The following is a 14,017-nucleotide window of genomic DNA, read 5'->3' on the forward strand; positions in this document are numbered from 1 at the left end:
TCTCTGTAGTGTTTACATAAAAAAATTATTAAATACATAATCTTCATGATTCTGGAAGAGTGTGGAGGACTGCGAAGTAGGAAGTTCACATGTTCACTGACAGTGGCCTCGTTTAAAGTTTAGTGTCCTGATCTCTCTCCATTTTTTTTTTTTTTTTTTTTTTTGAGGGGGGGGGGGGAGCATAAACGCAACACCCAAATATCTGAATCATTCCAGGAATATTATTACTAAGAAAGTAATTTTTTAACTCCTAACATGCTTGGAAAAATAAATTATATATTTATATAAATACCCCCCTCCCAAAACACATGCACGATAAGAACATTTGGTACAGCTTTTCTAGGAAGATGTGGGTGGCCCTGAAAAGGGCCTTTGTTTGATGCGTCAGAAACATCGGGTTTACTTCTTGGCGGCCTTCTTAGGGGTCTTCTTTACTTTAGGCTTAGCTGCTTTCTTCGGGGTCTTCACTTTCTTGACGGTTTTGGGCTTGGCAGTCTTGGCGGCTTTCTTGGGGGATTTCGCTTTCTTGGGCTTAGCTGCCTTCTTTTCTCCTGCTGGTTTCTTTGCGGCCTTCTTTGGTGTCTTGACTTTCTTTACCTTCTTTGGCTTTTCCGCCTTGGGCTTTTTAACTGCCTTGGGTTTCTTCACCTTGGGGGCTGCTGGCTTCTTAGCTGCTGCGCCGAGTTTAAAAGAACCGGCTGCTCCCTTTCCCTTGGTCTGTAGAAGCTTACCATCAGTGACGGCGCTCTTCAGGTACTTCTTGATGAAGGGGGAGACTCTTACCATATCCACCTTGTAGTTACCGGCTATGTACTTCTTGATGGCTTGGAGAGAAGAGCCCCCACGTTCTTTCAGTGTACCTATGGCAGCGTTGACCATTTCGGCCACTGGCGGGTGGCTGGCTGGGGCCTTTGGCTTGGCTTTGGTAGCCTTCTTTGCAGGTGCTGATGCAGCGGCGTCGGCCATTCTATACTTGCAGGTGAAACGTCGATGACTATCTTCTGTTAACACTAAACGATTTGTATGATCCAAGGTTAAAAGGCACTTCTATTTAAAGCGTCCGCGCGGACCTCTTAGAACACACCACCCATATGCACAGGAAAATTCAACATGGAGAACCGCTTTCACTTCATGTGTGTTAGTTTGTGTTCTTTGGATAAAAATTGCTTCAAATTCACTGTGTTATATGGTGAAGTGAATTATGAGAATTATTCTTAACATAACAAAGATTAATTTGACTACATTTTATAGAGTTTGAAGGCCACCTTCGTATTGAAAAGACAATGTTAATTTCTTAGTTGTGTTATTTATTTCAAATATTTGCAGAACTAATGGTATAAAAAGCCCAATTACCAAAAATTATGTTAAAAACATTTATGAAGTCAAACCTTGATATCTTAAGATTCGTGCTAGACCATTTTTATGTGTTTATATGCACGGTTTCTAATTTTATTCGAATATTTACCAAGACCTAAGAAACACAACCTGATCCATACTATAATCGTGTTATCTAAATTATATATAGGAAATCTTTGGCTTCTCCCTCACTTTTTGAAAGAAAAACATATTAAACACTTGAAACACATCTCATAGAACCTTTTGCTTTATAGTAAAATGTCAAAATGAAGGATTTAGTCTCTTTAAAGTGTTTTTTAAAGGCGATACATACAGAAAGAACTTTCCGCCATGTTGGATAATTGAGAGTCGTGGGTGAAAATCGTTCGTATTTCGTTTGCAATTTTTGGACCAGCGATTTGCTTCTTTCATTGTAAATTTTACACACTGGGCTTCTTAAAACTCTATGTAAGTGTGCTGAGGTTATATTTTTTTCAAAGGTTCCGCTTTATTTCAACATTGCAAAGCGAAGCAATTCTCACTATCAAAGCCCCGACAGCTATACACAGTGCACTATATAGCCAGGTCCAGGTATGATATGGATCCTGTCTTCACCTCTGTGGGTTAGAAATATGCTCCCCAAAACGTGAATTTGATAAGGCAAAACTTTGAGTTTTCATTATAGTTTACTTAGGTCTTCTTTTGACCATTGTAAGTTACGAGAAGCCATATATATTCTGTATATAGGGGCCTACAGTACAGATCGATTAAAGACTCAAATTAAGCTGGGATGGTATAGGCTATATGAAATCTGCACAGTACATGCTGTAGCGCATGGGCTAGGCGTAGTAAGCGCCCACAGATCGACATATAAATCAAGTGTTACGTTTAGACACTTATTTAAACAATTTTATAGAAATTAAGGGTGTTAAAAATGAGGGGTGTAGCATTTGATCCAAACTTGCTTACAGCGTACGAGTATAGGTCTATTTGATATCTATAGGTTATACTTATCTGTGAAATGGCGTGTCTGTACATCCGAAAACCCGAAATTTTTAATTTTATTACTTTAATATTTATCTTTTGCAAAATAAAGCTTTACATATAAATTAATAAATTTTCTTACAGATTCTTAAATAACTGATTCTTTTAAAATGAAACGATGTCATACTCCGACAATGATTAAGTATACAAAAAAAACGGGGTCAAAAATAAAATAAAATAAAAGAATTTAATTTAGAATATGAATATGAACGGAAAAAAGTATTTTTTTTTTTTCACAATATTGTTACGTTTTCAATGTTGATAATTAGTTGTCACTGCTGTTGTCGTGTAAAGTGTGCCGGCAGCTGATTTAAGATACATGAATACGGGCAGTGTGTGCGTGTCCGTCTCTGGTAACGTGGACACAGAGCTGCCGTCGCTGTGCCGTCCTGGTCGGTGCACATGGCGCGGAATTTCTGCCTGTCGCGAGTTTTCATGAGTTCCTTCTGCTGCCGCCGCCAAAGTGGTGAATTCCCTTCATCGAGTATATTTATAATTTATTCGGAGTTTGAGTAACCTCTGTGATTAATTGAGTTGTAGTTGAGGTGGAACAGACTGAGTGTAGCCTATTTCCACTCTGTTTGCAGAGACAGATCTCAAATTGTACAGTGGGTCTTCCAAATAAATAAATAAATAAATAAATAAACAGATTTACGTGTTATGTGATTTGTAATACTGGGGCAAAAAGTCGCATTAGTGGTGCCCAGCGAATAATTAAAAAATAAAATTCTCTTCCAGAAGTTCAATAGAAAACCCGCCCAAAAGAACATTACACTTATGAACAGCGATGGGATAATAACTTCACAGTATACACTCCAAAAAAAAAGTTTTTTTTTTTTTTTTTTTTTTTTTTCTCCAGAAGGAACCCGGAAGAAGAAATGAAAGACCTGCCAGTGAGACAAACAAATTTTAATCCACATAAAATGTGCACATTTAAAAAGACACTAAAGGGAGTTCATGTAGGTCCCATTTTACGTCTCTATCCAGTATGCCATTTTTTTTAATTGATTTATTTATTAGTCTATATTTTACATGCTAGTACTAGTGGACAACCACTCACTTGTGCTCGTACCCTACCTCTTGACTCAAGGAGGGGCTCGTTTTGGGCAACTCTTCTAGATTTGGAGATCGGTAACAAGCTTGAGAGGAAGCCGAAATGGCAGGCAAAGAAATATGGTCAAAACTTCGCCAATTTGACGCCTACCCTAAAACTTTGGAAGATTTTCGAGTAAAAACTTTCACAGGAGCTACAGGTGAGTGGCCAATGGGGTTGTTGTTTTTATGATCGGCGAAGTAGAAAAAAGACATCACGAGTGTAACCTAGCGCGCATGCTGTCAGTTTTTCATTGGTCGAGTGTTGGCAACTATTTGAAATCCTATTGTTGCTCGATTATAAGATAATAATACAATAACAAGCGACAACAGTTCCCTTTATATTGACAAACTGTGCTAAGCATGGGAAGATCGACAGTTTTGCAGCAAAAACATGGCAGGAAAACGCATGGCAGTCTTTTTGCATTTGAGTTATTTGCACAACTCAGCACAAGTAAAGACGTTTTGAGGAGTTTCGACTGTTAGGGGTGCTAACTAGTTAAGATGAAGGGCTTTAAGGGTAATGAAATAGAGTTTGTTTGAAATTAGCCACTGACGCCTATAATTGAGATTGACATGCTGATCACAGAATTTTGGAGAAATCCTTGAACTTTCCCATCCCCCTCCATGTCTTAATGACGTACACTGTACCAGTAGGGCCTAAGTTGTTATATAACCTGCAATTTGATAAATCCTTTATGTTTATATATGCATTTTTTCAATTTATTATTTTTAATTACAAGTGGTAATATAACCATGCATTGTCACCTTTGGGTCCAGTTAATCTCCATGTATTTAATGTTTTCTTATTTCTTATCAATTTTACAGTGACAGTTGTGAGTGGACTGCTGATGTTTATCCTGTTTGTCTCTGAACTGAGCTATTACCTGTCAACTGATGTCAATGCAGAGCTGTTTGTGGACACCTCTCGAGGGCAGAAACTGCGTATCAACGTAGATGTCACCTTTCCCAAACTTGCATGTGGATGTAGGTCACATTTTGTCTTCAACTGTTTTTTTTTCAAAAGGCATGCATGAATACAGCCATACTTACATTAATACATACACACACACATGCACACATACACACATGCACAGATGCACATAAGCAGGTAAACACAGGCCAATTCATCAGGTATATCATAGTGGGGTGTCTCTTATTCATTTGAAAATTTATTTTGTTTTGACCATTAATGTTGAAATTCTGTTGATTTATTTACCTCTAAGAAAGATGAAAAATTGAAATAAGAAGAGAATCAGCATGTACAACATCATTATGTTCATCAAAGCATACTCAAATGAAATATTTTAAAAGAAGCAATAAATTGAAATATGCAAAATTACATCTTTAAAATTCATGTTTCAGTTGTGAGCATAGATGCAATGGATGTTTCTGGAGAGCAGCAAGTTGATATAGACCATAATATCTTTAAAACTAGATTAGATGCCAATGGGAAGCCAGTATATGAACCAAAAAAGGAAAGTAAGTCAAATTGATAAAGATTATGGGACATTTTGCAGAGATAATGTCAACATAATTATGTACAGACACAGATGTGGCATTTTTAAATCCTCTAGAATAAAAATGCTGGAGTGTATTTATACATGTTATTTATTTCTTATGCTGTTGATATGCAAAGAGACAAAAGTGAAATTAACTGAAAGCCTTCTATTTCAGAACTTGGAGACAGCTCACAACAAGTTATTGATGCAGTTAAGAAGCCATTAGATCCCAATAGGTGTGAGAGTTGTTATGGAGCAGAAACACCTGATTTAAAGTAAGATATGGATGTCTCTTAAATGATTTCTTCATTACTGGTATCATTACTTCCCCTTTGCTGTTTAAGGCCCCACTGCATCGAGCAGAACTCTATTTCAGTCTTTTTAAAAATGAAAACAAAATAACTCCTTTTTTTGACCAAATAAGAGTCACAGGCTTAGCATTTTGCTACATTTTCTTGGTATATTTGAGTAAACCAAGGGTAAATTGAGTGCACTTAAGCACTTGTATTTACATTATTCTTTTCAAGTTTTGTAGTTAATTTACCACGGTGCATAAATAGGGGTGCTAGAGTATAATTTGTGAAGGTAAAGTTAGCTAATGGCATGTGAACATTTCAGATGCTGTAACACCTGTGAAGATGTGAGAGAGGCGTACAGGAAAAAAGGTTGGGCTTTCAATGATCCTGATGGTATAGACCAGTGCACACGAGAAGGCTGGTCTGACAAAATGAAGGCACAACAAAATGAAGGCTGTCGTATCCATGGTTACCTAGAGGTCAACAAGGTGGGGAGTTGTCTCTTAGTAGAGAAATTAATGATTTTTAATTGATTTTTAATAAAGAATTGAAAAGTTAATAATTGAACAATAAATTATGGGGGAGGAAACATGATATTGGTGGAAAAGTATTTGAGCTTTTTTAAACAAAATAAAAAGGTGAGACTGGACTATCTCTGAATAAAGAAAAAAATTGTGACAGGTAAAGATATCCTTGTGGTTTTATGTTTTTATGTATATAGCACATAGAGATTTACTGTAGATAGCACTATTTTCATATGACTTATCCAACTGCATGTGGCTTTGGTTACATAGACTGAGGTATCAACTCTGTGTAATAGAATGATGCTACCTGTTGAGCTGGCACAGGTGTCTTAACCATAGCATATTAATGAGAATTATTTTGATTTCAGGTTGCTGGAAATTTCCACTTTGCACCAGGAAAAAGTTTTCAACAACACCACGTTCACGGTGAGTACAGAACACAACCACAGTTTTGTCTTTGCTGGTAACCGGTATGAGTATTTTCTGCCTAAGTGCAAAATTTCATGATTTTTAATTAAGTTCTAAATATGACCACTGAACTATAGGTGTTGGTCCCACAATTAATAGTCAGAGGTAAAAAAAAAAATCTTGTCTGTTTTAAGAAATAAATAGCCACTCACTTTGGGCATTTCAGAAAATGGGTGGAAGATTGATCTTTTCAAAGACTGCTAAATTTTAAGCTAATCACTTTATATGGTAATAATGGTATACTTGTATTGTGGACAGAAAGGAATGTTCAGGTACTGACTGAGTGTTTTATATCACAACATCATAAGAAGACCTTGATATTGAAAATGTCTACCTGTATCACCCAAGATGACTGTATACTTTGCATAATATCAGCATTTACTTAAAAAAAAAAACATCATTTTCTATTTCAGTCCATGATTTACAAGCCTTTCCTGGACAAAAGGTAAATGTTAACCAAGCAAACATCCCTTCGTGTCTGACTCAAATTAAAGAGTTAAAGAATATAGTTAATGGGTATCATCTGAGGTAGCCTGTTGTCTCATCACTGAGTGTATAATAAAATATTGTGTAAAGCCCTTCATTAGATGCTCATGGATTGTGTCTAAAGTAAGGAATTGTACTGAAGGAGCAGTACATGTCAGCTTTGTTTTTATCGTGAACACTACTGAAATTATATGTTGAAAACTACCAGTTTTATATTATCCAGCTTACCAAACACGTACATCCAGTATTTTTAAAGATTTTATTTAAATAAAATAATAAATATTTCATATTTTTTTGTTTTCTTTCAGTTTAATCTGACTCATTATATAAAACACATCTCATTTGGTAAGGATTATCCTGGCATAGTAAACCCACTTGATGACACAGAGATTATAACTGAAGAATGTGAGTATTGTCCTACTTAAAAAGTACTTTCTTTTCAACTGGTGTGGCATGGCAGTAATTATCTAGATCTTATGTTATGGGGGTCTTGGTAATGAGCCAAAAATAAAATAATTTGCAACGTAACGTATTCACTTCATGATACCAGTGAAACTTACCTATACAGGGTTAATGTGTAAATTAAGTATCTCATAATGCATTAGATTGTTAATAAAAACCAGTCAGTTGATTTTTTTTCCTCCGACAAATGTCAAGTATGCCTTGGTAAAATGAAAAATTGGCAAAGTTTCATAGGCCTTCTAAGTAACCTGGTCATCTCAGTAAGTCCACATTCCTAGTTAAAGTCTGTTTATCCGTGATTATGATTTTAATAGGATTGGATGGAAGTTGTGTTCTGGGTCTTCCGGAAGGCATTCAGTATTTTTATAGTTTAACTTGACAGGCATCTACTTTTTTTCTGTGGGAAGGCAGTCAAAATTGGAGGATGAATCAACAAAGATAATATGGAGGACTGTCAAAATATATATCTGAATCTGCCCCCGTTTAAAAATTTTCAACCAGAGTTTATTTTAGTCCAAGCATTTTCTGGTTCACTGGCTTTTTTTCTAAATAAATGGCAAGTGTCGAAAGACTTGGAATAACAACAACAACTATGATTAGAAAATATTATTATAAACGCCATTTATTTCTCTGATTATTTTTTGCAGTGCATACAACTTGTCATGCACCATGCAAGAAAGTCTCCATCAACAAATCCTGTGCCGTTATTTATGCCTCATCTTGCCACAAGTGGGCTTCCACTTATTAAAGCATTTCTTCCACCCATTTCCGTAAGGGATAGTAAATTAAAATTTGGTCAAAACTTTCTTGACAAAAATTAAGTCTACTTTGATTCCAAGTAAAATCAGACACAGTCCAATGCAGTGAAATGATTTATGTCTTATAACAGAGAAAGGAATGACCATTGTTTCAGACCAATAATTACTCTATTTTAGTGCATTACTGCAAAATTATCCTGAATCGAAGTAGACAAAAATTGGTGTAAATGTTGAGGCCTAGTTTCAGTCTATAATTTATTTTGTGGAACTGGGCCCTGGAGTGCAGTCGGCCTTCTTTGTGACATTTAATCACTCCGCTATAATTCTCAACCTAATGTGAGTGAATCATCCATGTTTAAAACTACATGCATATAATAAACAGTTCTGTTAATTTTTTCCTTTTGAAATTTTAACACAACTGATACTGTCAATAAACTTCAGTAAACAATTCCACATTGAAAACCATGGTTACCATAACAATAAAAATAAGATCTGATTGAGTTTCCCTTGTTGAAAACTGCAGTAATAGATAAAGTGAATCCTGGCAGTAAACTTGTAAAGTTAAGTGGAAAAACTGCTGAAACTGCTATCAATATTTTCTGTTCATTGAAGAAACTTGCCAGTCTTCAGACAACTACCAGCAGAACCTTCGTAAATGCCAAAACTTCATAGTTTGTAGAAATATAAACTTTTTCTCTTATGTGGCCACTAGATGTCAGCAACGTATACCTGACGCCACAGCCATAAATGTTCCAAAAGTGCCGCCGCCTTGTATCATTGTTTTTCCCAGCTCACTGAAAAATTCTCTCCCTCTCAATCCAATTCTGCAATGTGAATAAAAAACCAGATATATATTATATTTATAATCCATTGTTATATCTATAAACCAGAAGTACTTTTGCTGTGATTAGGGAAAGTGATATCAGGACTTTTTGCAAAACATCAAATCTAAGAGCAAAGATGGGTTGGGCAATGATTCTTGAATAAGAGTAAATTGTTTTAATTTCTCTCAAAGAAAGTTTGCTTACTAGTAAGTGCCAAAATCCCAGATAGGGCACCCTTAAGACACTGAACAATAAAACAAAACTTACCTAAATGCATTGAAACCTCCAAACAGTGCCCCGGAGGACATTCCAACCAAGAAACCAATTCCAAATCCAAACTTGATCTTGTCCCAGCAACTGGGCTGTCCACCTCCTCTGTTGTAGCCACTAGGTACTGCAGGCATGGTGTTGGATTTCTGTTAAAGCTAGGGAGATATAATGGGTTACAAGATGTACATGGTTAATATCCTAATATCGTGGGTTACAAGATATACATGGGTATAATACCATGGGTTACAAGATATACATGGGTATAAAAACATAATACCAGGTTACAAAATATACATGAGTGACTTTCTCCTTTCAAATGCATGCTTGACAAACTACTATGTGTACAATTTGTCCTTACATAATTTAGTATTTTGTATAATTGTAATGTACAAATTATTAGGAACAGTGCATTATATTGGTCATGTACTTGAACTGACAACGCCGTACATTTTCTGCCTGTGTAATAACTGAGCTGCATTGCATGAGATTTTCGCTTGTATGACAGAAAACTGGCCATGACTCACTTCGCTATTACAATACAACAGCTTTTAGCTGAAAAGCCAAGGAATCCCGAACTTGTGTAACTTGAAGAGACAAGTACAAAGCAGAAGTTCCAAGTTTTATTATTGTCATATTGACAATATATCTGCAGTGGATACATTGCTAGCTGGTTGCTACAAGAATGCGACATGTTTTTTTCGTGACTTACTATACCACAAAACACCACGCACAACGTACATATATTTTAGAAATTTACACTGAACACGCTGCAGCAAGAGAGCGAGACTTTACTTGAGAATCCAGACTAAGCGCAACAGCACCATATTAGTCAAATGAAGTGTACCTGCACAGGTACAGTTTCATAGTTTCATCGTACCTAATGTGTTCTCTGTCCTTGATCTGCGTCCACGTATTGATATTGGTGATAACCTTTCTACACGTGAAAAGTTTCACCCTGAGCTTTCCACAAATACCCGGCATGCATTGCGGCTTCCGACTTCCCGTTCCGGCAAGAAGTTGTTAAACGTGTTGAACGTGTTGAAATAATAATGCACGTTTTTAGGACATTTTCAGTAGGCGATTTAGCACTGCAAATATTCATGACTTACACCGGTAATTTAAGGGAACGAGAGGCGAGCTACTGAAGTATACTACCAAAAATTCCACTAGAGAAATACATATAAACGAATAAGTTTAAGTGAATATTATAATAAAGTGAATGCAATGAATGAACAAATTTTTTAAATATTTTTGCAAACCAACCCAAATATATGCAGATTCACCTACCTCTACTTCACCTTTTTTAGATTTAATTTATTCGTTCTTTATCTTCTCCTTCTTCTTCTTCATCTTCTTCTTCTTATTATTATTATTATTATTTTTATTATTATTATTATTTATTCATTGTATTTATTTTTCTGTGAGGAAGGGGGGGGGTTAAAATGTGTATTTGGAAAACAAGAAAAAATTCACATTTCTGCAGTAAGTAATAATTATAAGAAAAGCCCAAGCCATAAATATGCAACAGAATGTATTATTGGTTTTTCTAATTTTGCATATTTCAGCCTCGGCTATGTTCCAGTATTTTGTGAAAATAGTTCCCACAACATATGTGAAGGTAGGGGGACAGGTAAGTTAATTCAACCAGTTTTATTATTGCCTCAAGAAAACCTCAATGACCATGTGTAACAAATTTTATAACATCAGGCCCGTTTTATTTATTTATTTATTTATTTATTTTGTGTGTGTATATATGTAACCAACATACTAGTATACCATGCTCTCTCTCACATCATTCATTAGTCATATTCTACTGGTATGTTTAAAAAAATGATAATAAATTTCTGTGACCACAACTTCTTCTATTATATTAATAATCCATGTTTCAGGTCCTCACCACCAATCAGTACTCTGTGACCAAGCATTCCAATGTGTTATTAATTGATAATCCATGTTTCAGGTCCTCACCACCAATCAGTACTCTGTGACCAAGCATTCCAAGACGATCAGTAAAGGTCTGGGGGAGACGGGATTACCAGGTGTCTTCTTCATGTATGAATTGTCACCCATGATGGTGAAATATACAGAAAAACAAAGGTATGATCGATAATTCTTTTACCAAAGAGACCTGTGTGTGTGTGTGTGTTGGGGAGTGGGGGGGGGGTCAAAGGCAGATGGAAAATTTACTTATCAAGGATTGGGAGGTGGGTCAAAAGAATGGCTCTTAGGGCTGGAAAAAGTCCACTCTGAATCGGAATTTGATCTAAGTTCTTAATCATTTTTGAAGTTGGGTCAACTATGGTGATAAAAAGTGTTTACTATTTCAGAAAAAAAAAAACTTGTGAATAGTGATATTCATACCAATACTGTCGAATACATTTTGTGAGGGAGATGGAATGAGCCCTTGAGTGAAGTCAGCCAAGCATATTCTAGTGATAATCCTTCATTTTAAGCATTATGATTTACAAATAATTATGATTATAAGATAATTATGTGAGTTTTACACTAGCCAAGCGTATTCTAGTGATAATCCTTCATTTTATGCATTATGATTTACAAATAATTATGATTATAGGATAATTATGTAAGTTTTACACTTTTCAGATCTTTTATGCATTTTCTTACAAGTGTGTGCGCAATAATAGGGGGCATATTTACAGGTTTGTATTCGTTAATCTTTTCTGAGGTATCAATATTTAATGATAATATGCTCACAACTTTCAAAAAAAAATTACGAAGAATAATTTTATGAAATTAGTTTTTAAAGAAGTCTTTTGAATTTTTGGGCATTACATTAAATTTGATAATTTTATGTAAAAAAAATCTACTATACATGTGAAGGGGATTATTATTATTATTATTCCTTTCAGTTGCGGGACTTATAGACTCAATGATCTATCACTCTGCTAAAGCAATTCAACAGAAGATTGACTTGGGCAAAGCATCATGATATAATATCAAGATAGCACACTAGCACAAATCATATAAAATAATTTTGTTATAATTATGAATTCAAAAGAGAATATAGTGTATTGTCTACAAAGATTTGGCCCTGTCTCTAAATCCACTTATGAATTTGGTGGCAAAATGAGCCCATGTAAAGTAGTTTGTTTGGATTGTTGCTCTTGTAGTTTACTTAGGAGAATTCAGTAAAAATTTTTTCTGCAAAGCATTTAGAAATGAATCTTTAAGTTGTTTAATATCTACTATTTTGGAGTAATAATGGGGAAGTCCGAAAGTTATTCCACCTTCTTGTGCTTCATTAAATTTTAATTTTTTTTTTCTTTTCGTTCTTTGTATTTTTGTCTGTTAGATATAGTGTAGATTTACTATCATTATTATTATTAGGTTATTAAGATCCCTTATTAGAATTCTATGAAGGGTGTTTGTAATACCAAAGTGTGTGCAGTTTTTCTTCCAACAGCTCACTTCCTATGAATTGATTAGGCATTAGTAGGACAGCATGTTCCAGGAATTTTTTATTTGCCCTTGTTAAGTTTGCTTAGAGAAATGTGGGAAGCTTTGTCAGGTGCAATTTTTTAAATCTTTGGTTTTTCTGCTGATAGCTTATGCAATGTATTATAATTGAGTTACAATTGAGCATATTTATGGTAAATCATTGTTATGTATGGCCAGAGTTTCAGAGAACACTTAAACTAGCCTCTCTACTATGACATATCTCTGTGATTGCCAAGATTGTGAGATGCATGTGTGTACAATAAAAGTGCAGAGTAGAGAGGTGAGTTTTCAGTGTCCTGAAAGTGGTGGTGCTGTCACAGTATTGATGATACTGTCACAGTATTGATGATACTATTTAAAAAGGGTGTATCAGTTTCTTCAGTTTTGCTTGACTTTGTAACTTGACATTTTGTTCTTGCAACTTTTTGTTTTTTGTTTATACACCTAGTGATATGGGTTTTGAATTAACTGAGTATTAAATGAGGTAATTAATTAAATGGGTAATTGTCAGGTCACAGTAATTAGTTGTAATTAAATAAAAATGAAGTATTTAGAAACTTGGAGAAAAAGGTTGATTATAAAGAATTTATATTTTCATCAGTAAAGCTTTTATTTTTGATAACAGGGAGTTTGGTTTGAAATATTCCTTAAAATTCAATTGAAGTGATATTTTTTCTCAAATTCTCTTCTTAAATGAACTCCTGAATTGAAACTGCATTCAGTACTTTTATTTTGGTTATGAGTGGGAAGGTCATGCAGAGAACGAGCTCTTTCCCTATGTACCTCATATTTATAATACAACAATAAAAACATATTTTATTGATATTGTCTGTTTCTGTTTTGTGGATAAAAAACTGATGTAAAGAAGAGAAAAGTCTTCATGTCTGTTTCATTTTTTAATTTATTTTATTATATTATTATTATTATTTATTTATTTGTTTATTTTGAAAAACAATTATGGCAACTGGAAAGCGATTTTGATGCCCAAATGTTAGAAACTGTTTTGCGGAGGGAGGGACAGACGGCCAGTGTATCGGTAATCTAAACCATTAATAAGCCCTATCAATACGCAATAACACTATATGATAAACTATTAATATGATGAAAAACCGGACTTTTGCCGGTTCGACTCGTCTGTGTACTGTTTAGTGGGTAAGTAAAAAAAGCAGGTGAGTAAATTTTTTAGTAAAAATACCTAATGAACAATTGAACTTTGAAACAAAACCTGGAAACTTGATACTAGACACTTTACTTCAGCGTCCCTGACCGGACGCACCTGCATTACAAACTGCTCGTTTGCAACAAACCTGTATATAATGATACAAAATGTGTTGCGTCGATATCCGTGCAACTACAGCGATTTCTTTCTCTCTTAGTGGCAATTTAAGCACTTCTGTTCAATATTTGTCCCGCCTTTTTATCGTTATTTAAAACAATTTAAAAGTCACATATAGAAAGCACTCGTAACCTTTACTATGAACTTGTAGACATAATAAT

General features: G+C 34.9%; 3 protein-coding genes across 4 annotated transcripts; 1 reads left to right on the forward strand and 2 right to left on the reverse strand.

Annotated features, from left to right (window-relative positions):
• Window positions 1-350: 350 nt before the first annotated feature.
• Window positions 351-1,031, reverse strand: LOC106179317 (histone H1). The gene has a single exon (XM_013562889.2). It carries the CDS (start codon window positions 964-966, stop codon window positions 400-402), a length of 567 nt encoding a protein of 188 aa, XP_013418343.2. The 5' UTR covers window positions 967-1,031; the 3' UTR covers window positions 351-399.
• Window positions 1,032-3,447: 2,416 nt separating this feature from the next.
• LOC106179335 (endoplasmic reticulum-Golgi intermediate compartment protein 3) lies at window positions 3,448-13,345 on the forward strand. 2 transcript variants are annotated; one of them, XM_086993996.1, is made up of 12 exons: window positions 3,448-3,632; window positions 4,300-4,458; window positions 4,837-4,953; window positions 5,149-5,248; window positions 5,592-5,757; window positions 6,162-6,219; window positions 6,675-6,706; window positions 7,056-7,152; window positions 10,627-10,691; window positions 11,022-11,158; window positions 11,666-11,721; window positions 11,932-13,345. In XM_086993996.1, exons 1-12 carry the CDS (start codon window positions 3,536-3,538, stop codon window positions 12,009-12,011), a joined length of 1,164 nt encoding a protein of 387 aa, XP_086850122.1. In that variant the 5' UTR covers window positions 3,448-3,535; the 3' UTR covers window positions 12,012-13,345. The 2 variants fall into 2 exon arrangements, with proteins under 2 accessions (XP_086850122.1, XP_086850123.1); XM_086993997.1 differs by lacking the exon at window positions 3,448-3,632 and adding an exon at window positions 3,815-3,991.
• On the reverse strand, window positions 7,806-10,098 carry LOC106165587 (reactive oxygen species modulator 1). Its single transcript, XM_013543841.3, has 3 exons — window positions 9,939-10,098; window positions 9,059-9,216; window positions 7,806-8,791 (listed from the first exon to the last, which is right to left on the reverse strand). Exons 2-3 carry the CDS (start codon window positions 9,193-9,195, stop codon window positions 8,683-8,685), a joined length of 246 nt encoding a protein of 81 aa, XP_013399295.3. The 5' UTR covers window positions 9,196-9,216; window positions 9,939-10,098; the 3' UTR covers window positions 7,806-8,682.
• Window positions 13,346-14,017: the final 672 nt, after the last annotated feature.

This window comes from Lingula anatina, chromosome 8 (genome assembly GCF_051362555.1).
Source record: "Lingula anatina isolate TDL-2025a chromosome 8, LinAna3.0, whole genome shotgun sequence".
Classification (NCBI taxonomy): Eukaryota; Metazoa; Brachiopoda; class Lingulata; order Lingulida; family Lingulidae; genus Lingula; species Lingula anatina.

Excerpts from the sequence above, each read along its gene's own strand:
- LOC106179335 (XM_086993996.1), top strand. The coding sequence starts at position 3,536 with ATGGCAGGCAAAGAAATATGGTCAAAACTTCGCCAATTTGACGCCTAC. Across the intron at positions 4,459-4,836 it reads TCCCAAACTTGCATGTGGAT|TTGTGAGCATAGATGCAATG; the intron begins GTAGGTCACATT and ends TTCATGTTTCAG. Across the intron at positions 10,692-11,021 it reads ATGTGAAGGTAGGGGGACAG|GTCCTCACCACCAATCAGTA; the intron begins GTAAGTTAATTC and ends TCCATGTTTCAG.
- LOC106179317 (XM_013562889.2), bottom strand. The coding sequence starts at position 966 with ATGGCCGACGCCGCTGCATCAGCACCTGCAAAGAAGGCTACCAAAGCC.
- LOC106165587 (XM_013543841.3), bottom strand. The coding sequence starts at position 9,195 with ATGCCTGCAGTACCTAGTGGCTACAACAGAGGAGGTGGACAGCCCAGT. Across the intron at positions 8,792-9,058 it reads GGAGGTTTCAATGCATTTAG|AATTGGATTGAGAGGGAGAG; the intron begins GTAAGTTTTGTT and ends TTCACATTGCAG.